We start from the raw sequence: 26,531 nt of genomic DNA, 5'->3' as shown, positions 1-26,531 counted from the left end.
ACACAAGCTTTTCTTTAGCATCTACTGACCTAGTGTTCAAAGGAACAGTAATGTGTTAGAAGAAAACCAGGAGTCTTGTACTTGCTGAAAGACAGTGTCTCTGACACTGTTGGTCCTGTGTATTCTCAAGCTAAGCTTAAACACAATGTCCGCTTTACAGGGTTACCACACCACCTGACTTCTTCCTGACACACTAAAAACAGAAGTTAGTTTTTTACACCTATAGTCTTCACTTTAAATAAAAATGTAGATGCACATACCTGCTTGCCAGTGAAACCTTGGCAAATAACCTTCGTATTTTTATCAATATAGATATGTTTCCGAGAGGCTGTGTAAGACCCGCCGTGTCGTATCCCATTCTGCTGCACTGAGAAGTAAAGAAAATATGACAACATTATAATCTCCCCACATTTCTGAACCATGAATTAAATTTAATGACCCCATCTTTTAAAAAACAAAAGTCTTCTAATCTAAGAGCAATGCTGTGATCACAGCCAACTTAAAACCACATCTTAAGTGAGACAGGTAAATTCAGGCACAAACTAGGAGAACAAACACAAGGAGCCTGCTCTGGCCCAGGACCCTCTGTTACCTCAAACACAATCTTCTAGCACTATCCGAACTGGGAAAGAAAAGCTCAAATCTGTAATTTTCATTCCCCACAAAGGAACCTGGGACTCAAATTCAATGGTCTCAATTAAACTCTGAAATCATTCTTACCAATGTTAGCTATGTGCACACCCGACTCGGGCACGAGCGCCTATGAACACCAGCTATTCTATACAGGATACTCTAAGTATACAGGAGGTATACTTCAAGTATGTAAGAGCTACTCTCTAGCTTATTAATCAGTAAAAGCAATGCAGGCATGCTAAGTCTTGGTATAAATCTGGCTACAACACAGCCTAAGATCACTCCATTTGATCCCTTCTGATGTAGGACTCAGAACCTCGCATTTTAAGCAGAGAAAATAAAGTGAGTTCCAAAGTAGATGAGAAGATAAATAGGAAATAAACAAAGAAAAACCACACGCCTAAGTCATTTTTGGCAACCCACCTCAAGGGAGACTGAGAACATCCAGGTAGCTACTACAACCAACTCCTATTTCAAAACTCAGTGCAAAGGGCACAGGGCTCACAATTATGAGGAGCCTTCTAAACCTCCACAGACAGGGTCACTTTGTTTGCCTGTCTTCTCTATGGCCCACCCCTGCTTCTTCAACTCAGCCAGGCCTTCCACCTACCTCTGAGGAGCCCATAAAAGCTAGCTCCAGAACAATCTTCTCTACCTCTCAGAGCCCACCCACACACTTTCACGCTTCCCAGTCTTCAGACCTCCTGTGCCACAACTGAAGAAGCACCTTCCAGAAGTGGTATCTGGAGACCTCATGCCCTAGGAAGAGACGGATGTCAGCCTGTCCCTCTCAGAAAATGCCCTGCACATACACAGACCGCTGCACTATGCTGAACAGGGGGCCGTGGGAGCACTCTGCAGCCAAGTCCTAGCACAGGAAACAGCCAAGCACCTGACCTGAGCAGAGATGCCACAATGGGAATCCAAGGCCTGTAAGGCTGAGCCACTGCACTGTGCAGCAAAGCATAAAGATGTTATTCAGATCATTCTTGTCCTTAGCTCGTGGACATACTGATAAAGGCCAAGAAACACAGTAGACGATAACAGTAGAGCAATGAAGATAGAGAATGAACACACTAAATTAAACAGCAGGCCAGCAGAAAAGTCTGAAGCTGGCCACCAAGAACATGCTGATGATGACAGCTATTAGGGACACAGCTTGGGCCACCTCCAGAGGCTCAAACAACTGGCCAGGGCAGCCTTGGAACTGTTCCCATAAACAGCTGAGATCACTCTCAGAAACCAGACAGGTCTGTGCTGGTGTTGATGTCCTGCTGGTCTCCAGCCTTGCAATCAAGGCCTCACTTTTGATCTCCTGAGCCTCAGTCTTCCCATCTGTAACCAGGCTAACAGCTGCTCACAGGAAGGGTGTGGCATTAATATGAACTGACACATGCAGGCATCAAAGTGCCTGCTATAGTCCTGAAATCCTTCACTAGCACAAACATAAATCTTCCTCTAAAACAGTGGTCCTCAATCTGTGAGTCACAACCTCTTTTGGGGGAGGCAGGGGCATATGACCCTTTCACAAGTAAGACCATCGGTAAACACAAATATTTACATTAAAATTCATAACAGTAGCAAAATACAGTTATGAAGTAGTAATGAAAATAATTTTATGGTTGGGGGTCACCACGACATGAAGAACTATGTTAAAGGGTCACAGCATTAGGAAGTTTGAGAACCATTGCCCTCAAAGAGAGAATAAAAAGTTCACACTTTAAAATCAAATAAGTCCAGCCAGATATGCTTTCCATGAGCATTAAGAAAAAGAGAAAGAGAGACAGGAAGGAAAGAAAGGAGGAAGGGAAGGAGGGAGGGAGGGAGGAAAGAAGGCAGGTAGGTTAGCTCATCACCAGCATGGGAGGTCAGAGATCAGTTTGTAGCATCAGTTCTCTCCTTACACTTTTATGTGTGTTTTGTGGATGGGATTCGGGGCCATCTGACTTGAGTGGGAAGTGCTTTCACTCACTGAGGCATCTCTCTGGTCTGTCCTCACACACATTCTATACACAAATAAACTAACCTCTGCATACATATACTGTGCAGTATTCACAAATAAATTGGGAATATTTTCATATAGGAACAGATAATCTCACTGTAAAAATATAGATAATATTATGTACCTCATTGGCTGATATGAGATTAAAGTTTATATACAGTGTGTGTAAAACAGTGGCTAAGGTATGGTATGTGGGGTATTACCAACTACTACCTTACTATCATTTTCACTGCCGCAGAGTGAGCAGAGCAAACTACAGTGAGAAATCAGTGGCCGCTACAACAGGTTCATGAGTGCTTAACACAAGAGTCAGGTCCTACCCACCGAAGCCTCCTGGCTCGGTAACACAACCACTGTTACCAAACAAGCACAAAACCCTACAAGGACAGACTGAAATAAGATGCTCAAGGAAAGGGACTGGGTACTGAGAAAGATGTTTTCCACAGAGGGGACAGGTTTGTCAGTCAGTCCTGTCTCCTCTAGGTAACAACTATGCCACTTCTAAGATGGCTGTGATGTTAATACTGACATATAGAGCCAAAGAGCACCTGCCAGGCGGGACTGGAACCATGGTCTTTTAAGATTAACTTACCCCTAACCATTAACCTGACTCTAGTCATGAAAACACTTCTCAACTCAACCCTAAAACTATGTCCCTGTTCTTCCTTTACTGATGTGTATGTGTTCATGAATTCAACAACTGTAAACTCACTAACTGTACTGGCCCACCTGCAGCTGATTTAACAAAATAACTGACTTTTAACAAAGTAACTAATTGAAAAGAAAACCAGTTTGTTCAACTCACACTTTAGGGCAGCCTTACCTGTCCAGCTTCTGGTGAGGACCACTCTGCCTGTATATAACATGGCAGAAAACCAACAAGGGAAATAACAGGATACCAAGGTGCTGGTCAAGTTCATGGGACATCCAGGCTTGGTAACTCACCTCAGGAGTAACTTGGGCAGACTACCAGTAATCTCTTCTAGGCACAGTGATCTCGGTGACCTCAGAGTTCACCAAGCTCACTGGAGGCTCCTAGCATGGGAACTCTTGGGGAACACTCAAACCTGCTCTAACATAGCATTAACCATGAATTATACATATTCAAAACACAGGCGATTGTGGTCCCCAAATGAAGAGACCTTGTGTGACAAAACTTTTCCTGGGGAGATGCAACACACATATCAACTTACCCCAGATAGGGAGTCCAGGACAGAACAAAGTACAAACACTAACAAAGTCCAACTTGGTGAGCCACTGAGTTTTACTGGGGTTACCTACAGGAATGGGTGAGGGGTTACTGACTGGAGCAGCAGTAACTCAAAGGCCACCCAGCATGGATGACATCTCACAAAGCTGGGAGCCTGGAGCACTCTGCACACGCTGCAGCAGCTCAACAGGCTGGAGAATGCCCTTTCCTGGTCCTCAGTTGTTCTAAACTTCTTCCAAGCAGCTTGGCTTGCTTCTGCTTCTTCCAGGTATGAGAGTCGTTTTTGCAGCTTGGCTCCCTTCTGTCTGAGGGGAAGGCTCTGCTTTTATTGCTTACTCTAACAGTAAATCTGGTCAGTTTTAGGGACTTCCTGAAACTACTCAGAGGTGTTTACCTTCCTGCTTAAGGAGCTTTGTCCTGCAAGATGGGATATTTTAATTGTAAAAGGAATTGTTACATAATAGACCTACAATACATGGGAGTACCTCAGCAACTACTTACTCCAAATCCCAATCAACTATTCAAATATAAAATTATATATTCACTTATATTAATGGTGCACTCAATACTATTGGCTTAGTTGATCACAAGCACCTTGTTTTGTAAAACTTAAAGCACTCTTGTTTTTTAAGGACTAAGTATGGAAATAATGTGTACAATGTTTTATAATATATCACCAATGAAAGGACATCCAGATTTTATAAATGTTATAAAGTAAAAGTCAATAAATTGGTCAAACACAACAAAATGCCTGCCCTATGGCAAACTCAAAATTATTCTCCTACACCTAGGAGAAATAGTTTTAAACTTCAGTGTTTCCATGAAGCAAATTTGAGGCCAGAAAAATCAAGTCACTTTCTCAGGGCTACATGAATGCATTTGGATACAGGCTTCCGTTTCTGAAATAAAGGTTGAGTTCCTAGATGCAAACAGCAAGAGAGACTAGAGAGGGAAAGATCGCTGTTGCGGTCTCCTTTTCTACACACTCCCAAGAGCTTCCCTGAGCCTGCAAATAAGCCTATGTAATGTGGCAAAGACAGGAGAAAGGCCAGTAGCAGCTGTGAGCAGGGTACACGCTTCCTCCACAGATCACGAGAGTGCCAAAGGTCCTACTTCTCATATGGAGGTTCAAGCTTCCCAAGGCACATGTGAAAAGATACTGCACATACCAGCAGACCTGGTTTCCAGGACTCCTTGGACACCAGCTGGGAAAGTTTCTGGGTTTGTTTCCTCATTTGCCAAACAGCAGAACTAACTGGATTGTAAGATCTACTTTCTGACATCAAAATATCCTAATTCTAAGGATCAAAATAATACCTGCTCTTATTAACTAGTCTGAAAGGTGTGATTTACAGTACCTCCTGGTTGATCATTTTTAAAGACTCTAGCAAACTTTAGGTTTCTTTTAAAACTTCATTTTAATCTCAATGATGCTTATAAAACTCTTACATATTCTCATCAGAAATTATTCCCATATCCTCCCCACCTCAACAAGACTGTCCCCTTCTTTCATAAGCCATTAAAATGTGGGGGGGGGGGGGCAGCTCAGCAGTTTCTTAGTTGCCCTCCAATAGAGCCCTGTAGCTCCTTGGATTGTTTGTCTTTTTATCTTTTTTAACTCAAACACTGCAAAACTTGGGACCTCAACACATTATTGTGCCATCAGCTAAAATTTAAGAACAGATGGAGGAGGGATTCCCTATCATCTTATTTTAACCTAAGAGCATAAATAATTTGTGACAAGAAAAAGGAGAAGAAGAGGAGGAGGAAGAATAAGAGGAAGAGGAGGAGGAAGAAGAGTAGGAGGAGGAAGAGGAGGAGGAGGAAGAAGAGGAGGAGGAGGAAGATGAAGAGGAGGAGGAAGAGGAGGAGGAGGAGAAGAGGAAGAGGAGAAGGAAGAAGAGTAGGAGGAAGAAGAGGAGGAAGAGGAGGAGGAGGAAGAAGAGGAAGAGGAGGAGGAAGAAGAGGAAGAGGAGGAGGAAGAAGAGGAGGAGGAGGAAGAGGAGGAGAAGGAGGAGGAGGAGGAAGAGGAGGAGGAAGAGGAGGAGGAAGAAGAAGATGAAGAGGAGGAAGAAGAGGAGGAGGAGGAGGAGGAGGACAAGGAGGAGAAGGAGGAGTAGGAGGAGGAGGAGGATGATGATGATGATGATGATGAGGAGGAGGAGGAGGAGGAGGAGAAAGCAGTAGCAGCAGTAACTTTCGAGACAGCATGGCCACTGCAGTGGCTTGGAAATACTGCAGGTGTGAGAGAATTCCAAGGTCTGCCAACTTAGAGGTTTTTAAACATTAAACAGTCACTTGCAACCTTAGTACTAATACTACTAATACAAAAATACCCTAGTTTAGACCTTAGGTCCCTCAGAGTTTTAACAGCGTGTCTCAGATCTGAAATGATTCCTGCAACAGCAAGCTAAATCTCTTCTAGGCTTTCAGTCTTGCAGTCTTAGGAAGAAAGACCTTCAGTTCTGTGGGGTGAGGGTTGCCAAGTTTTGCTAAGAACCAAATCATGCAGACATTCTTCTGCTGGAAACACTTCTATTAAGACAGCAGACCTTCTGGATGGAGGCTAGGCTCTTTCAGAGCCTTGGACCAGCAAGACCTCAGCAGAGAAAGACTGGTGCGTAGGTGAGCCGCTCTTTCGCCGGGTGTTCCATAAAACTAGTTAATATGCACATCTGGTGTTCCACATCTTAACCCACAAAGGATTCCAAATAAACTAGATTAGGCCCATACCCAACACACTAGCATTCAAACTCTACCAAGCACGGTAATTACTGACACAACTAATCTCTTTCTTCCCTTCTATCTAGAACACATTAAAGTATCCTTTTAATGGCTTGAGAAGGAGCTCCAGAAAACTTTCCCAAATACACTCAACTCTTTCGAATTTGGCAAAGTGATCAAGTCAGACCTTTGTCCTCAAATGATTTGGCAATGAGGTACAGCTACTGGGTGCACACTTAGCCTTGAACACTTTTAGGATACTCAAGAAAGAAACTAAGTCTCACCTACTATTTGATGCAAGAAGAAACAAGGTGTCACAAAGAAAAGAGTGTTACTTGAGTGTCTATTTCTGTGTTGTAAACTGACTCATTTATTCTGCACAGTGAAACCAAACCACTCATTACTTCTTAACATCTCTTAGATCTGGATAAATCTGACAACCAATCACTTATCACAGTTTTAATTGGCAATCATTTCTCATGTTGGTGATAGGCAAGAAGTGCTGTGCTTCACAAACCATACTGTCTCAGACTCACTATTACTTGAGAGATTGTTTGTTTGTTGTTTGTTTAGTAGGCTTTTGTTTGTTTCATTTCGTTTTGTTTTCGAGACTGGGTTTCTCTGTGTAACAGCTGTGGCTGTCTTGGGACTCGCTTTGTAGACCAGGCTGGCCTCGAACTCACTAAGACCCGCATACCTGCCTCTGCCTCCCAAATGCAGGAATTAAATGCGTGGGCCACCACATCCATCAAGAAATCGTTTAAAAAAAAAAAAACTATTATACACATACGAATAGTTAGCCAGACCTCAAACACGACATGACCGGTTCCAAAGTTGTTTCCTAATGTACCGAACACAGAGACTTTGAACGCAGCACTAATGTTCAAGAGTCAGCATTGCTGAGAGAGTAGCAACCCTGGGAGATTAGTTTTCAAAAACTGAGGTGTTCACTGGAGCCTCGTAAAGAGCGACACATCACTGGGGAAAGTGCTCGCTAACCCTCAGGTTCCACGCTCCTACAGGGCCACGCCGCCGATTCTGGGTGCAGAAGCCACCTTTCCGTTGGCCCTCCCACTCCACAGAACGGTCAACTCCAAGTGCAGAATCTTTCAGTACAAATTACAACCTCTTCTGCCGGGAGGTTCACTCTCCCAGCAGAGTTCATCCTGGATCTCTTCACTCTTTGGCTCCAAGTAAGGGCCAGCCCAGAAGCCATCTCCACCTCACCCCTCGTCACCGTAGGGTCTGTAGGGCGCCCTGAGAACAGTGCCTAGGCCAATCCACGACCCTATCGGACAAAACCCCCTCCACCCCCGAGGTCTGCCACTGCCGTTTGGACCCGTGGCTCCCTCGCCCCTTCCGAGGGCCCGCCCAGAAGAGCCCGGGCACCACCGGGGTCAGAACCAGGAGCCCGAGGCCTACGGAAGCATGGAGGACAGAGCCCGGCCCGCACAACTCACGGAGGAAGGTGCGCGACAGCAGGCGGGCGGCGGCGAGGCCGCTGCTGCCAGAGACCATGGTGGCGGTGGCAGCCGCAGCAACTACTGCTGCGGTCATCCCCCAATGACACTCTCAGGACCCCAGGACCTTGGCATGGCCACAGGCTCGCGCAGAAAGGTGTCTAGAGAAATGGCCTGAATATATTGCTCTCCTCGGAGTCTCTCCTCAAATAGCTAACGTCAAGGGTGGAAAAGGAAAAGAAGGATGCCGTTTGAAGAGCAGACAATATCTCTGCTCTTCAGTAAGTGTGGGTTTGGGTAACCATAAACAGAACGGCAATGAGTGGGACAGCCCATGAGAGGCCCGGCCGGCGCGTGGTGTTGTGGGAAATGTATTTTTCGAGTAAGCCGCGTGCAGAAAGGGAAGGGATAGGATGCGATTTAAACTCTAGGCGTGAGCACCCAGGAAAAGCAGTGACAAATGCTGGGGGGGGGGGGGGGGGGGGGGGGGGGGGGGGGCAATGCCATGTGCCAGACCGTGGTCCTGCACCTTGGTTTTTCTGACCTGTTACAGAGAAGATAGTACTCCTCTTGCCTTCCCTGAAAGGTTCTGGAAATAACCCATGGTAATAGGGACCGAATTCGTACTAGTGGCCAGCAAAAGAAAGGACAAAAAGTGACAAACCCCTTAGCCAACAGTTTCCTGAAGCAGGAATCTCTTTATTAAACAGACTCACTGCCTTCGACTAATGCTAAATGTATGGATGCCTCTTTCTAAAATCCTAAGGACTACAACTCGAGATCATATAGGATTTTTGCCCTATTGGAACAAACTATTCACTCCACTTTTTTAAAACTTCAGCAAGTCCTGGAGCTAAAGTATCACGTGTCTTGTCTAAGACAGTGTTCCTAAGATCCCTTATCTTTATAATCAATAAAGTTATTCTAGCTCAATAAGGTCGTCGTTATAATTCGCAGCAGTCTCAGGCTGGGCATGTCTACAAGCTCCCTACTTGCCTTGTAGATCCTACCCTTGGGGTAAAGTTAAATATCAAAGCTTTCCAAATAGGTCCAGTGGGAACAATGTTTTTGTTTTTATTTTTAAGTTTGTTTATTTATTTACTTATTATGTACGCAGTGTTCTGCCTACATATATGTCTGTAAGCCAGAAGATGTATGTATGTAGCCAGGGGGTTGGCTAGATAGTCAGAGACATGGAAAGATGATTGGAAAATTGGTGAGAAAGACATCTAGGGAAGAAGTATATCGATAAAAGGATGTGAAGATACTTGTATCCCACCTTAATACTCACCAAAAGGTGACTTCATCTGAGAAGTTCAGTAATCAAGAAGATAGGATAACCCATTCTGTGGACAGTCATCAGCTTTCCCCAGCCTTTGCTGTAATTGTACAATGCGCCCATGAACAAAGTAGCCATGGTGGTAGAGATGGAGGTTAGGAGTGGGCTCAACAACATGGCTTCCACTCACCAAGTCTGACCTGGCTACAGCTGCTGGTTAGTGCCAGATCTGGCAATACCAGAGACTAATACCTAGCCCCAGATATGGCACCATTCCACAGGGTGACCAGCCAGCGACCTGGTGACAGGTTAACTGTATTTAACCACTTCTCCTGTGGAAAGGATAGCACTTTGTCTTTATTGTAATAGATACTCATTCTTGTTCTAGGTTTTTCTTTCATGCATGTAATGCTTCTGCTAAAACCACCATCCATAGGCTTACAGAATGCTGTATCCACCATCATAGTATTCTACACAGTAATCTTCTGACCAAAGAATTCATTTTCCAGCCGGAGAAGTACAACAGTGGTCCCATGATTACAGAATCTGCTAGTCTTATCATGTTACCCACTATCCTGAAGTAGCTGGTCTGATATTAAAATGAAATGAAGACACCTTTTGAAGACACATTTACAGTGCCAATTAGGTAACAGCAGCCTGGAAGACTGGGGCAGGGTTCTCCAGAAGGCAGTACATGCTTTGAATCAGTATCCAATATATGCTATGGTTTCTCCTATAGCCAGGATCCACAGGTTCAGGAATCAAAGGGTGGAAAGGGAACAGTTCCACTTGCTATCACCCCTAGTGACACACTAGGAAAATGTATACTTCCTGATCTGGAGAAGGTAAGTTCTGTTGGCCTAGAAGTTTTGGATTCAGAGATGGGAGCACTCTGGCCATGAGATACAACAAGCCTTGGGAATGGAAGCTCAGGCTTCCTCCTGGCCACTCTGGGCTTCTCATGCCTGTAAGCCAACAGACTAAGAAGGAAATACACAGTGTTAGGAGCTGTGATTAACCCAGATTACCAAGAGAAAATTGGATTTCGTCTCCACAACGGAGATAAGTCAAAGTATGCTTGGAGTGCAGAAGATCCTATAGGGCATCTCTTGGTGCTTCCGTATCCTGAGATCAAAGTCAATGGGAAACTACCACAGCCCAATCCAGGCAGACTGACAAAGGGCACAGATCCATGAGGAATTAAGGTATGGGTCACTCCTCCAGGAAAACAACTAAAACCTGCTGATGTACTTACTGAGGGTTGAGAAAATGCAGAATGGGTAGTAGAGGAAAGTAGTTATAAATACCATCTAAGGCCACGTGACCAGTTGCAGAAACAAGGATTATAATTGACATGTTTCTGACATATTTGGTTAAGAATGAGTTTGTTCAGATATTTGTACTTTCTTTCCTCAATTTCTTTATCATGTAATGTAATATCACGCTGAAGGCTATACAAGATGAATGACAAATGTCTTTAGAACTCATAGAATTCGGTCTATCAGTTAGCACAGCCACAATGGGAGCACCTCACAGAGGTGTGGCCCTGTCCTGTGTACCATGTGTCCTGAGGACTTCAGGCTGTTACAGAGTTCTGCTCTGCTTGTTGTCTTCACATCCCTCTTAATGTTAAGAATTATATGAAAATCCTAAGGGGGCTTCCAGCCCCTCACTGGGCAGTATCACTCACAATAATAATGCTTGCTCTCTTTCAGGCATTGCTGCTAGGGCACATCATTGATTTAATCACCACCCTAGGAAAGAACTTTGAAATGAAGATTATCAGCAATGACCACCACCCTTAAAAAGCATTTGGAAAAATTAAATTGCAAGTAAAACTAGGTTAAGATTTTTTGCTACTGACTCTGCTGTAGGAAAGCTTAGGGAGCAATCTGAAGTTCAGAAAGCACACTCTTAATAGTTAAACCAGGGGCCTTTTAAGGTCAGGGAACAAGAATGATGGCAGCACTGGCTGACGCGACTCTCGCTGAGGCTGGATTGATGATGATTGATTTCTTAGACCCATTTTTGTCCTCAGCTTCCTGATATGATTTATTAAGAAGTGCTGATGAGTAGATATGTGTTCTGAGGATTTTTCCCCCCAGGGGAGAGCTCAAACACAGTCCCCCACTACCACAAATGATGCAGTTGAGCTTCCCGCATTTGGGGAAATCACAGGAGTCAGCACATCCGGAGTGCAACGGATAAGCCTCACCCTGGGAAAACCACCTTTGTGACCATGGTATCTCCCCTGCCAGGGAAGTATGAGGATTTTTTTTTTTTAAAGTAGATGTGACTGACTTTCATATAAAACTTTAGATTTATGATTCTTTTAAGATTCTTATAAGATTACCTTCAGAGATAAGTAATGAAATAACAAATCCTTTCTTTGTAACCACAAATTGCTGCCATCCAATAAGAGAAACTGGCTGAGAAAGCTCCCTTGCTTGCTCACACTTTGTTAATCTATAACAAGTTGCTTAGTTATGAGTGTACGTAGGTTCTTGAGAATAATTTGTCTTCTTTACCTGTACTACATAATGGTTTTTCTTGTAAAGGCATTGGTGAACATACTGCTTTTTCATAGTCATTCACTAGAAGAAAGATAGAATATAATCATATTGTAATTTTATACTACTTGAAAGATTTTGCTGGGATATATAAGCTATAGAAGAAAAATACAGTGTTATTGGAGCTTGCTCTATCTGCCAACTATATGTATGTATGCATGTATGTATGCGTGCATATATATATCTATGTGTGTATATATATGTATACGTGTATATGTAAGATGCTTTGAGCATGTTTGCTGGAGCTTTTCTCCACCCATTCAATGTCTGAATATGTCTGTCTGTCTGTCCATCTGTATGTGTTTATGTATGTGTGCATGTGTGTATGTATTTGTATATTTGAAGTTATCGGAGTCTGCCTTTTGCTGCAACCACTCTGTGTGTATGTGTAAAATTTTTCTCTCTCCTTTTTTTTTTTTTCCTGCAAGTCCCTAAGAGTTAAAAGAGTCTGAGCTTTTCGCTGGCTACAGTGGGAGTGCCAGCCCCAATGAATCAAGCTTTGTTCCGTCAGAGAAAAGTCTGCTGAGTAATTTCTCTAATCGCCAGCTGCCATAGGCAGCAGCCCCCATTGGTGGCTATCTGGACCAACCCTTGTCAGCCCCTCTTCGTGCCGACCACCATCAGCTGCTCTCAGGACGTGCCCCATTCCCCAAAGCCACACCTCACTGCCTGCCTCAGTTTACTCCCTGGATGTCAAGCAGGTCTTTGACATCCTTGACATTTTTTTGACAATATCAATTAAGAAAATATTGGTTATCATATTTAAGTTCTGAGACACCAAAACAATGTCCCTCAAAGGGCTAGCGTAGGACAACACCTGTTTTTTTTTTAAATATGGATTCTGAGAAATTGCACCCAGGTCCTCATGCTTGCCGATCAACCATCTTACTGACTGAGCTATCTTCCCATCCCTTCTATGGTTCTTAGTAAGACAGAAATTCTTGCTCTAAAACTGAAGGAGATCAAAGTGATACGAATTGGAAAGGAAGAAGTCAAAGTATCTTCATTCGCATATCATATGACAGTATATGTAAATGAATCTCAAAATTCTTCCAGGAACTCCTACAGCTGATAAACACTTTCAGCAAAGGAGATGGATCCAAAACTCCCAACAACAAAATCAGTAGCCCTCCTATATACAAATGCCAAATGGACTGAGGAAGCAATCAGGGACACAACACCCTTCACAAAGCCTCAAATCATATAAAATATCTTGGGGGTAACTCTAACCAAGCAAGTGAAAGACTCATGTGATAAATCTTCAAGTCTTTGAAGAAAGAAATTGAAGAGGGAAAGATCTCCCATATTCGAGATTGGTAAAAATGGCCTTCCTACTAAAAGCAATCTACAGATTCAATGCAATTCCCATCAAAATTCCGATAAAGTTTATCACAGATCTTAAAAAGATGATTTTCAAGTTCATGTGGAAAAAGAAAAAACTCAGGAAAGGTAAACAATCCTGAACAAGAACGGCATGAGGGCTTACCATTCTCAGGTTATACTACAAAGCTATAGTAATAAAAACAGCATGGTATTGGCCTAAAAACAGACATGTGGATCAATGTAATAAAAATTGGAGACCCAAACATAACCTACACACCTATGGACACTTGATTTTGATAAAGAGATTACACACTGGGCAAAAGCATCTTCAGCAAATGGTGCTGTTCTACTGGATGGCTGCCTGTAGAAGAATGCAAATAAATGGATACCTATCACCTGAACAAAATTCAAGTCCAAGTGGATCAAAGACCTCAACATACAACCTAATAAGAGAGAAACTGGGGAACAGCCTTGAACTCAGTGGCACAGAGGAAAACTTTCTGAACAGAACATTGACACAAGAACTAAGATTAGTAATTAATAAAAGGGACCTCATGAAACTGAAAAGCTTCAGAAAGGAAGAGGATACTGTTATTCCAGCAAAGCTGCAGCCTATAGAATGGGAAAACACTGTTTTTACCAACTTTAAATTTGATAGAAAGCTAATCTCCAAAATACATACCGAACTCAAGAAATTTGTTATCAAAAACCAAATAACTCAATTAAAAATAGTATACAGATCTAAACAGAGAATTCTTTATAGAGAAAAGTCAAATTTCTTTCAGAAACACTTAAAGAAATGTTTAGCATCCTTAACCATCAGAGAAATGCAAATCAAAACCACTTTGAGATTCTATCTCAAACCTGTCAGAATGCCTAAGGTCAATAATACAAGAACAGCTGGTGCTGGCGAGGAAGAGGAACAGGTGGAGCACTCCTCTGTTGCTGGTTGGGAATTCAAACTTGTTCAACCACTATAGAAGTCAAAATGGCAGTACCTCAGAAAGATGGGAACCAATCTATGTCAAGATCCAGCTGTACTACTCGTAGGCATATATCCAAAGGATGCTTCATCTTACCACATGGACACTTGCTCACTCATGTTCATTGCTGCTCTATTCATAATAGCCAGAAATTGGAAACAACCTAGATGATTCTTAACAGAAGAATGGGTAACGAAAATGTACATTTACACAATAGAGTATTTTAAAAAATGACATCGTTAAATTTGCAGGCAAATAGATGGAACTAAAAAATAAAAATAAAAAATCATTCAGGATGAGGTAAGCCAGACCCAGAAAGATAAATATGTATTTTCTATCTGAATACTAGCCATCAAATAAATAATGACCAAGCTACAGTCCTCAGACTCAGAGAGGTTAAGCACAGAAGAAGGGAACTAGAGAAGATACACAGATTTGCCTGGGAGGAGAAATAGACTAGATTTTATAAATGGACCAGATCTGGGGGGAGGGAAAGATGAGAACAGGAGCACCAGATGAGAAGGAGGAGAAGAGATGGGCTTGAGGGAGGGAATGAGGGGAGAGGCGGCTAGACTGAAGAGCATTTGAGGGACAGCACGGAAGCCTAGTGCAGCAGAAATTTACTATAATATATGAAAGTGATCCTAATGAAGTCTCCAAATAATGAGGGAAACTGAAACCCTACTGGCCATCTCTTGTCACCAAACTGAAACTACCAGTGCCAGGACTGGGTTTCATCCAATTGAGTTGTTGGCCAAAAGGTCTCATGGGGATCCTCAAACAACCCAGGCTGTTGCCAAGACAATAGGTTGCTCTCCTCAAAATGACAACAAGGCCCCACACAAACTCAGTGAACATGGAGGGGTTGAACTGGTGCCTGCATAGAACCCTTACCCCATGGTCTAGTTTCTATGACACAGAAAGGTACTCCGCAGTCTACTAAAAGAGAAAAGTAAACACCAACCCAAACACAAAGCCTTTGATCTACAACAGGTCCTACCTGCAAAATAGGCTAGAGCAACGGTGGCACAGACCCTATGGGAGTAACCAACTGATGTTTGATTTGACTGCCCACTCCATGAGATGGAAACCGTACCTGACACTGCCTGGGTGATCAAGAAGCAGAGTCTAGATAGCCCAGAGATCTAGGATAAAGCCAAGTATTATTGGTTAAGAAAAAAAAAGGAAGAAAAAAATAAAAAACAATAAAATGACTCATAATGATTTTATGCTATACTCATAGATCAGTGCCATTTTCTTTCTTTTTTTATTTAAACAAGTACATCAAACCATTTATTAAACATGACAGGAGGTTTCATGTAAGCCTCCTGTCATTTCAGAATGGAGGACAAGAATGAGTGCTGTTCTGAGGTGGAGTGGTGCTGTGTTCCTGAGTGTGATCTAAAACTCCAGGTTCAAATGATACTCCTACTCCCCCTTCTAAAGTGCTGTGGCTACCTGCGTGTGTCACAGCTGGCTCAGTTAATTTGGGGACAGTCACCCAGGAAGGAATACAGAAGAATTCCACAGAAATAGTCATCAGAATGAGGCATTATTATTCAGGCTTTGAATATTTTTTTACTAGGAAATTTCTTCTTTGTCAGTGAATCCTTTTCGTGGTAATTTCTTTGGAGGGCTGGTGAGAGGTCTGCACATTCAATTCTAAAACCAAAGCTGACGATCGTTAATTCCCTTTCACCTTCCTTTTGGCTTCTTTATGTTTCTTCTGACATTCCAAAAGGAGACTACTTGTTCGGGCTTCCCAAGAATTTCTGCTAATACTACCTCCCACACCACTCCAGAATAAGTTAGAACCATGAAGTTTGTCATCAGATAATGAGTATAGCAGCTTCTATGCTATACTCATAGATCAGTGCTCTTTTCAGCCATCATCAGAGAAGCTTCCCTCTGTAGCAGATGGGAACAAATGTGGAGACCCAGAACCAGATATTATGCAGAAAGAGAGACCTTGGAACAAACAAACAAACAAAAACATATGAAGGCCTAGGGTGATAGTTCAGCTGGTAAGCTGGTTGTCTTGCAAGCATAAAGACCTGGGTACAATTCTCCAGACCCCATCTTTTAAACATGAGCCACTGTACTACACTATAATCCTAGTGCTAGGGGCGTAAAGGCAGATAAGACAGCTAGGACTTGCTGATCAGGCAAGTTGGTGATCAATGAGGCAGACCTTGCCTCAAAAAAATGAGGGACAACACCTAACAGACACCTCCCACAGGCCAGCCAAAGAATGAAAAGCTTATGCCAGGGTAATATACAGATGAAGTTCCACAAAGACTCTGAGGAAAGGACCACAAACAGGACCATCCAAGAGGTTTTATCCTAACCTCACCATCCCCCTGGAGGCTCTGAGAGCAACGGGGTGAGGGGAGGAGAGGGGTAAAAAAGAAAGGAGAAAGAAAGAGAGCTTGATCCCTCCCCAGCCTGAGTGTAGTGCCACCATAGGTCATGCTTCTCTCTGTTCTTTACCTGACTCTACTCTCCTCTCTCTCCCCAATAGCCCTGGCCATGTCCAGTCTGCAGTATGTGTCCAGTCTGTGGTATGTGTCCAGTCTGCGGTATGTGTCCAGTCTGCAGTATGTGTCCAGTCTGCAGTATGTGTCCAGTCTGCGGTATGTGTCCAGTCTACTTCTTTCTGTTTGCCCTGGACCCTTCCAGATGCCCTTGTATATTTTCTCTCTTATGTATAATAAAACCTTCCTCTTAACCATTACCATGGAGTTGTCACGGCACATCAGTTTATTCAAGATCCCTTTCCTCTCACCACAGTGCACACAGAAACATGGATGCTCATACCCAAAAAGAAACTGGTGATGAGCAGAAGAGTATTAGAGATAGGAGATGATAAAAGACTACTAGAGATAGGAGAGTGAAGGAAAAGAAACAAGGGGAGGAAACCTATTCATATCACAGAGGATGTTCCTCCTGTGAAACGGGTACACTAACGTTTCCGTGTGTACTCACCCGGGGAAGTCTGAAATCGTCACATAGAAATGAAATGAAAAAAACCTTCCAGACCAATTCGTGGAACTTTTCAAAAAATTATTAAAAATAATAATAACTTTGAAAACAACGGCCTCCTACAGAGAGAGTAACTGCTTCATCAGCAGCGATTCATGCACTCTGGAAAGGAAACCTGTTTGTAGCCAAGAGGAACTGTGGCCTCTGAGGAGCCAGCCTAAACCCCCCAGGTCTGCCACTCTTACTGTCACTAATCCAGACATCAAACATGGAGAGACCTCTTGGTCTGCGGTCTGGAAGAGGAACACCGAGTGACACCAATCACAAACACCTCAACCCAGACAGACCTTCAGCACTGGAAAAACGAAGGAGATGACAGTGAAAGGCTGGGGATCATTTTTTTCATCTCAAGTGCAGCCTCAGAGAGAGACAGAACGAGCCACAGCACAACCCCAAGGGTGAATGGGCTGAGTCCAGGCTGATTCGAGGTCTCTGTCTTTCCACTCCCCACTCCCTCCCATCTTACCGTAGTATACCATCATCTCACACAGTCATGACAGGATGAACAAAAAGACAACAAAGTTTAGGAATGAAAAAGGGGCTTTATTTTGAAGTAATAATAGGTTTACAGGAAGCAAAACAAATTTTAGATTTAAAAAAAAATCTGTGGGCCCCCAGGAGGTGGGACTCGTCCTCATACAACCACTGACTGCTGCTGAAAGTCCCAGCAGCAAGTTCACACTTGGCTTCCTCTGACACCTCAGCACCCCTGCCCCGGGATAGGTGTGGGGAGAAGACATCTTGTGACTGTCTAGTGAGAGGAAAGGCTGGCATTACTGACTCCTTTGCTGGGAAATTTTTTATTTCCAGTAGGAGTGAAGTCTCAGCTGCCCCTCTCCCGTCTTTTTGCTCACTCCTCTGGTGGCAACAATTGATCGACCCGGGGCAGACTCTGTCGGAATGAAGGAGAACTTGATCAGGATAGTGGAGAAGGGATTTGCTTGGTCCTCTGGGCTCTGGGGTCTGCACCACGTGGCTGGAGGTGGGGTGAGTATCGGGCAGTGGGTGATACCAGGAAAAGGTAGAATGAGACTGAGCTAGGCCATGCTGCGAGGCGCCATCAGTAAGCTACACAGTGCCATCGGTTGGCAAGGTGGCACCCAGCACTGCCTGCGTGGGAGGGAAGCCTCCTTTCCCACCTTCCCAGCATGACTTTTCTTTCCCTTTCTCTTCTTTTCTGCAATAGTGAAGCTCTCCATAATGCCAAGGCTCGTGCCTGTTTGGTGGCCCAGTTCAGTGTTCAACTCAGCTTTGGGGGCCACTTCTAGGAATCTGGCAGGAATTTGATATCGGTCTGGGACAATGAAATAGACTGAAGACAAATACAGCCGAGGGATGTATTGTATTCCTTGTATCTGAATCATCCTGATAAACACCTAGACATAGTGACCATGGGACTTTGTTTATTACCTTGATTTTTGCCCTGCTGGTTCCTTGACTACTCTGTCTATGCCTTAAGGACTGACTATATACTTTGTCTGTATCCAGAATGATATAAAAGCAGAATGGAAAAAATTAAACTTGCCTCAGCATCAGAACTGGCTGGGGTCTTGCTACAATGTTGTCTAATTGTCCTTCTTCTTAATCCTCGCTCCTGCCCTGGAGAACCTGTTGACTCAGCTGGCTAGGTCAACTCAACTGTTTCCCTTCATGCCCAGAGCTGGTCTTAGAACAACATCTGTTCATCTCACTTGACAGGCATCCTCTGTGGAGCTTTCTACACCTTCCACACTAGCACACACACCCCCATCCTCTGTGGGACTTGCCAATAGTTCAGGCTGTGTAAAATGTATTCCTGACTTTCTCCCTGGACTCTGACCCCTAGATTTATATTTCCATGAGATGGAAACAAAAACTTGAAAGTGTTTGCCAAGCCACCCTCTTTAAATCTTCACTCACAGGTCAGGCATGGTGCTGCATGTCTGTAATTCCAGAACGTGGGAAACTGAAGCAAGAAGAAAATGAGTTTAAGGGCAGCCTGAGCTACATAGGAAGAACCCCCTTCTCTGTTTGTCTTTTACACACACACACACACACACACACACACACACACACACAGGTCTTCAGTCATTGAAGGACAAAATGTTTGAGCTGCTAGGGTTTTTAAAAGAAGTTAAAGTTGGCCTGGCTGTGGAGTCCCAGTCACCCCAGTGAGCATGGAAGTGGAGTGGGGAGTGAGATCCAGAATGCCTTGCACAAAGCCTCGCAAAATGAACATATTAAAAAAATGTTGGCAAAGAAAAAGGCCAGAGCACACACACCCAAAACTGATTAAAACTGGCTGAAACCTTTGGCAGAGGCACTGCAGAGCGACTGAAGGTGACCTATGCCTCACCGGGATACTAAAACACAGAAACCTACATGGAAATTTAAGTGGCTAATGAGACAAGTGATTAATGAAGTTATATGCAGAATTACATAAAGCAGACAGCACATGGTCAGAAAAGCCCACACTATGCAAATGAGATCTGAAGCTGAGATATGTTACATAAAAGCATAACCCTTCATTTGGTGGAGCTATTTGGACTAATGAACTAACTCTCTTTGCTCTGCCCATTTCCTCTCTTGCAGTGCATAGTCTTTCTTTTTCTATTTTTTAAAGAAAGATTTAATGCTTAATTTTTAATTATGTGTGTAGGTGTGCTCATGAATACAATGCCCGTGTAAGCCATTAGAGGGCATTGGATCCCTGAAAACGGAGTTAAAAGTGGCTATGAGTCTCCCAAAGTGGGTGCTAAAAGACCAGACTAGGGTCCTCTGTGAGAGCAGCAGGCGGCCTTAACCGCTGAGCCATCTCTCCAGCCCCAGTACATCCTTTCTCAACAGCTTGTCTTATATTGTCTGCTAAGTGGAGATCACAAGAGAATCACCAAGGTACAGCTGAAGAGAAGGTCTTTATTGTAGATATGAGAGAGAGTTCAAGCAGAGGCCTCTGGAAGAGTCCAGAGCAGGGAGAGAAAATATAGACTGAACTGGCCATGAAAGGAGAGACAAGAAGGGAGAGATGGAAGAGTGAGAGAAGAGGAGAAGAGAGAGGGCAAAGGAGACTGAGAGAGGACCAAGAGAGGAAGGAGCCAAGAGCAGAGAACCAAGAGAATGCACAGCTAAAATGGAAGGGTTTTATAGGAAAGAAACTGTGGAAGGGAAGCCCCTGGGCTGGAGAGGTTTAGGGTAAGGGACAGGGTCAGAAGAGCTGAAAGGAGCCACAGATACTCAATGACCATGGCCAGCAACGTTAGCTTTAGTGTGCTAATAGGCACCACAGTTAGCCATTTGTCCTGAGTTCATTGGGACCAGACAACCAGCCCTTGGGATGCTGAGGCAGGAGGTCGCAGATTCAAAGCCAGCCCGAGATCCATAGCAAACCCCAAGCCATCCTAGGATACATAGTCGGACCTTGTTTCAAATCTAACTTTTGTGTTGTTTGTTCGTTTAAAGTTAAAACTGTGATTTTTACCTAATGGTACCGGCTTTGGGTGAGAAAGTGGGAAGTTCTTCACCCTAATAACTGGCCACTATCTCCGCTCTTCATCTCAGATGACCTCTTCTTTGCCATTAGTTCTCATACAACCCTTGCGTTCCTCATGCTTTCCCAAAATATCTCAATACTTTCACAATTCTGTGTCGTTAAGTCTAATGTAATAAGGCCGTCAGTGCCTTGAGAGGCCACCAGTAAATAGCAAGGTGCCACGGTAAATTTAAATCATCAGTTTCCTGAAATTCCCCCTGCAGCCCCACCCATCCCAGATCCACCAACTGCCATGTTGCCTGTGGCTTCTACCTCAAGCTGCTGGGATCCAACTGCTGCTGCCTGGATCCGGTTAGAGAGAGGAAGGAGAAATCTGCTTTATCTCCCCTGGTGGGAATGTCAGGAGAGAAGCCTTCTGCAAAGAGAGGCGCCAAGGTCAACGTGGAGCAAAGTCATGCTGTCTGCGGGTTAATAGCTAACTAGTTTGCTCCTTTATTGTCCACAAACTTGGCAGCCTCCAGGGTCTGTGTGGCTGTTTGCTTTTCCCACCGCAAGAAGGGAGGGGTTTTCTTTCACTGTGAGATGCTGAGGCTAACGTATTCAGAGAAGAACTCGCCTGGGACTGGCTAACAGGGAAGCTTGCTTAGTTTTAAGGAGTGATGAGGACATGCAAGGATGTCCAGAGGCATGATGTGGTCGATCAGAAGAGAGTAGACCATAATAGCCGGGACAGGAACAGGGACTTTGAGTTTGGAGATACGTTATAACATAACAAACATAGAAAAGAATCATTTTGTTTTTCTTTTTAGAGTTTCTTGTAGCTCCCCATTGCTTTCTGACAGTCAGAAGACTGGTCACCCTCAGTTCTGACAGCCATTTTTATTGTGGAATTGCCAGAAAAAGTTCTGCAAAAGTATTGTGTATAGACCTAAGACCCAGGATGTTTGGGAGGGTAAGAGAAGAAAGATAATGGAAGAATGCTGTTGTCCTCAAATATGTTAAAGGAGATCATGGGGACACTGCAGGAGAGAGCTGATGGCTCTACCACAGATGAGATTTCTTAGGGTAAAAGTCTTCCCACGGGGTCATAGAGTAACACATGTCTGTAGGAGAAACCAGCCAGGCATGGTGGCGCAGTTTTCATCCCTGTGCTCACAGTCAGAAGGCAAGTCTACAGAGTTCCAGGACTGCCAAGAGGCTACACAGACAAGCAATGTGTCATAAAACCAATAAGAAGAGAGGGAGGGAGGAAAGAAAGAAGGAAGGAAGGAAGGAAGGAAGGAAGGAAGGAAGGAAGGAAGGAAGGAAGGAGGGAAAGGAGGAAGGGAGGGAGGAAGAAAGAAAGGGGGGGGAGGGAGAGAGAAAGAGAGGGGGGAGGATGGAGGGAGGGAGGGACAAAGGGGGGATGGATGGAGGGAGGGACAGAGGGCAGATGGAGGGAAGGAGGGAGGGAGGGAGGAAGGAAAGAAGGAAGGGAGGAATAGAGGGAGAGAGGGAGGGAGGAAGGAAGGGAGGGAGAGAGAGGGAAGAAGAAAGGAAAGTAGGTAGGAAGGAAGGAAGGTAGGAAGGAAGGAAGGAAGGTAGGAAGGAAGGAAGGAAGTTGAAGTTTTGTCTTTTGCTATGTGTTGTAATGCTAGATACTGGGCCCCCAGGCCTGGTTGCTCCCAGGAATGAGAGAATTCACACATACATTGTTCCTTAACTTAAAACTGTTGGTTGAATAAAGATGCTGACACCCTATAGCTGGCCAGAAGAGAGATTGGTGGGGTTTTGGTTCCCTGGCTGGGAGTCTGAGGCAGGAGCCCAGGGAAGGGGGTAGGGATATAGAGAGAAGAGAAGATGCTATGGGGTAAGTGTGTCATGAAAACATGGCCATGAGGAATGGCCAACCTGAGTTAAGAACTGCCCAGATGGAACATGGCAAGTTATAACTCTGGGTTTATTGATGGGGAAATAGATTCTAATAGCTCAGAGGGTGGATACCTACCCAGCTCTAGTGCATTAAAGTCTTCTTTAAAAATATTAAACAGTATACTAATTCTTATATTTATTTCCTTTTTTGTCTGTAGAACATGATTTTAATATTTTCAACTGTTAATATTCAACAAACAGAATAATTATTTTAAGATATATTTCATTGTTATCTCTCCCTTTTCATTTCTGATTTTATTAATTTGGATAGTGTCTCTGTGCCCTCTGGTTAGTCTGGCTAAGGGTTTATTTATCTTGTTGATTTTCTCAAAGAACCACCTCCTGGTTTTGTTGATTCTTTCTATAGTTCTTTTTGTTTCTATTTGGTTGATTTCAGCCCTGAGTTTGACTATTTCCTGCTGTCTACTCCTCTTGGGTGCATTTGCTTCTTTTTGTTCTAGAGCTTTCAGGTGTGCTGTCAAGCTGCTAGTGTAAGCTCTCTCCAGTTTCCTTTTGGAGGCACTCAGAGCTATGAGTTTTCCTCTTACCACTGCTTTCATTGTGTCCCATAAATTTTGGTATGATGTGTCTTCATTTTCGTTAAATTCTAAAAAGCGTTTCATTTCTTTCTTTATTTCTTCCTTGGCCAAGTTATCATTGAGTAGAAAGTTGTTCAGCTTCCATGTACATGTAGGTTTTCTGTTGTTATTGTTGCTATTGAAGACCAGCATTAGTCCATGGTGATCTGATAGGGTGCATGGGATTATTTCAATCTTCTTGTATCTGTTGAGGCCTGTTTTGTGACCAATTATATAGTTAATTTTGGAGAAGATACTGTGAGGTGCTGAGAAGAAGGTATATTCTTGTGCTTTAGGGTGACAAGTTCTATAAATATCTGTTAGATCCATTTGGTTCATAACTTCTGTTAGTTTCACTGTGTCTCTGTTTCCATGATCTGTCCATTGCTTAGAGTAGGGTGTTGAAATCTCCCACTATTATTGTGTGGGGTACGATGTGTGCATTGAGCTTTAGTAAAGTTTCTTTTATGAATGTGGATGCCCTTGCATTTGGAGTATAGATGTTCAGAATTGAGAGTTCATTTTGGTAGATTTTTCCTTTAACCAGTATGAAGTGTCCTTCTTGATCTTTTTTGATAACTTTTGGTTGAAAGTTGATATTTTATTCAATATTAGAATGGCTACTCCAGCTTGTTTCATGGGACCATTTGCTTGGAAAATTGTTTTCCAACCTTTTACTCTGAGGTACTATCTGTCTGTGTCACTGAGGTGCATTTCCTCTATGCAGCAAAATGCTGGGTCCTGTTTATGTGTCCAGTCTGTTAGTCTATGTCTTTTTGGGGAATTGAGTCCATTGATGTTGAGATATTAAGGAGAAGTGATTGTTTCTCCCTGTTATTTTTGTTCTTAGAGGCAGAATTATGTTTATGTGGCTATCTTCTTTTGAGTTTGTTGAAAGATTACTTTTTTGCTCTTTCTAGGGTGTAGTTTCCCTCCTTGTGTTGGTGTTTTCCATCTATTATCCTTTGTAGGGCTGGATTTGTGGAAAGACATTGCGTAAATTTTGTTTTGTCATGGAATATCTTGGTTTCTCCATCTATGGTAATTGAGAGTTTTGCTGAGTATAGTAGCCCAGGCTGGCATTTGTATTCTCTTAGGGTCTGTATGACATCTGCCCAGGATCTTCTAGCTTTCATAGTCTCTGGTAAGAAGTCTGGAATAATTCTGATAGGCCTGCCTTTATATGTTACTTGACCTTTTTCCCTTACTGCTTTTAAAACTCTTTCTTTGTTTAGTGCATTTGGTGTTTTGGTTATTATGTGACGGGAGGAATTTCTTTTCTGGTCCAGTCTATTGGAGTTCTGTAGACTTCTTGTATGTTCATGGGCATCTCTTCCTTTAGGTTAGGGAAGTTTTCTTCTATAATTTTGTTGAAGATATTTACTGGCCCTTTAAGCTAGGAATCTTAGCTCTCCTCTATACTTATTATCCTTATTCATTGTATCCTGGATTTCCTGGATGTTTTGGATTAAGAGCTTTTTGCATTTTGCATTTTGACTATTGTGTCAATGTTTTCTATGATATCTTCTGTCCCTGAGATTCTCTCTTCTATCTCTTGTGTTCTGTTGGTGATGCTTGCATCTATGACTCCTGATCTTTTTCCTAGGTTTTCTATCTCCATGGTTGTCTCCCTTTGTGATTTCTTTATTATTTCTATTTCCATTTTTAAATCTTGGGTGGTCTTGTTCATTTCCTATGCCTGTTTGATTGTGTTTTCCTGTAATTCTTTAAGGGATTTTTGTGTTTCCTCTTTAAGGGCTTCTAGCTGTTTATTTGTATTTCATTAAGGGAGTTATTTATGTCCTTCTTAAAGTCCTCTATCATCATCATGAGAAGTGATTTTAGATCTGAATCTTGCTTTTCTGGTGTGATGGTGTATCCAGGATTTTCTATGGTGGGAGAATTGGGTTCTGATGATGCCAAGTGACCTTGGTTTTGTTGCTTATGTTCTTATGCTTGCCTCCCACCATTTGTTATCTCTACCTGCTCTTGCTATATCTGACTGGAGCCTGTCCTTCCTGTGATCCTGGTTGCATCAGAACTTCTCAGAGTTCAGCTGTCTCTGTGATCCTGTGATCCTGTGATCCTGTGATCCTGTGATCCTGTGATCCTGTGATCCTGCTATCCTCTGATCCTGAGATGCTGGGTGTGTCAGAGCTCCTGGGAATCAAGCTGTCTCTGGGACCCTGAGATCCTGGTGTGATCAAGTTGGAGAAGGACGTTAAAGCCTGTGCATCTAAGAAGTTCCAGCTGGCACCAATGCTACAAATTGCACTGTGAAGAGCAGGGATGTAACCAGAGGTGCTGGGACTTGATTGCACATTGGAATCACCTGAGGAAAAGTGAATGCTTGCCTTCCAAAAACTTTTAATTCCCAAAATAGAACTATCCAAGACTGACCATGATTTATCAAGTTATATACATAAACAATGTCTCAACATTGAAAGAAAATATAATAATAATTATTGACTTGCATAACTTCTGAGAAATTAATCTCTCAAATTTTTTACAAGTCTAGGAAACTTCTAGAGCCACATTGTTAGCTTATGTTGTAGTACATTCATTTGACCACAAGATGGCGCCAAAGGAACAAAATATGCATCAGGAATCCTTGCAAAGCCAAGCAGGGCTCGCTAAGAGACAGCATGTGTTAGAGGCCACCTTCCCAGTTCTGAGGAAAAATAGACCACAGAGTCCTTTAAGAAATGATCACTTCTATAAAAAGCAATGTGCATACACAACCGTAAACACAATTTCCAAAGTTCACAGGACCTGAAATTATAGCTCCTCTTCCATCCTTCCTCATATCTCCTGAACCTACCTAAATCTTCCAATTTGCTCACTTCACCCTTCGTCTTCCTTTCATTGTCATAGAACAGACACAGTTTCTTTTTTTTTTTTAATTAGATATTTTCTTTATTTACATGTCATATTTCCTAGTTTCCACTCCAAAAAAAAAACACAAAACACAACAAAAAACAACAGCAAGAACAAACCCCTGTTCCCTCCCCTCTCCCCCTTCTCTCCACCCCACCCTCTCCCTCTTACTGGCCCTGGCATTCCCCTACACTGGGGCACAGAACCTTCACAGGGCCAAGGGCCTCTCCTCCCATTGATGACTGACTTAGCCATCCTCTACTATATACATGCTTCGAGAGCCATCAGTCCCACCATGTGTATTCCTTGGTTGGTGGTTGAGTCCCTGGGAGCTCTGAGGGTACTAGTTAGTTCATATTGTTGTTCATCCTAAGGGGCTGAAAACCCTTCAGCTCCTTCAGCCCTTTCTTTAACTCCTTCACTGGGGACCCTGTACTCAGTTCAATGGATGGCTGTGAGCCTCTACATCT

At 43.3% G+C, this 26,531-nt stretch overlaps 1 protein-coding gene and 1 non-coding gene across 2 annotated transcripts in view; both read right to left on the bottom strand.

The window, feature by feature from the left end:
* The window catches only part of Suclg1 (succinate-CoA ligase alpha subunit), a 30,350-nt gene extending 22,079 nt beyond the window's left edge, over nucleotides 1-8,271 (bottom strand). Inside the window, exons 1-2 of the mRNA XM_031382228.1 lie at nucleotides 8,030-8,271; nucleotides 261-367 (exon numbers count right to left, since the gene is read on the bottom strand). Of these exons, the coding sequence (XP_031238088.1) occupies nucleotides 261-367; nucleotides 8,030-8,126 (204 nt within the window). The 5' untranslated portion in view covers nucleotides 8,127-8,271. The remainder of the gene's footprint in view (nucleotides 1-260; nucleotides 368-8,029) is intronic.
* A 3,139-nt stretch (nucleotides 8,272-11,410) lies between these two features.
* On the bottom strand, nucleotides 11,411-11,574 carry LOC116100222. Its single transcript, XR_004122543.1, has one exon. It is a non-coding gene; the product is annotated as a U1 spliceosomal RNA (small nuclear RNA).
* Between the last annotated feature and the right edge of the window lie 14,957 nt (nucleotides 11,575-26,531).

Source organism: Mastomys coucha, unplaced genomic scaffold (assembly GCF_008632895.1).
Source record: "Mastomys coucha isolate ucsf_1 unplaced genomic scaffold, UCSF_Mcou_1 pScaffold20, whole genome shotgun sequence".
Classification (NCBI taxonomy): Eukaryota; Metazoa; Chordata; class Mammalia; order Rodentia; family Muridae; genus Mastomys; species Mastomys coucha.
This window is presented reverse-complemented; position numbering and strand designations above follow the sequence as displayed.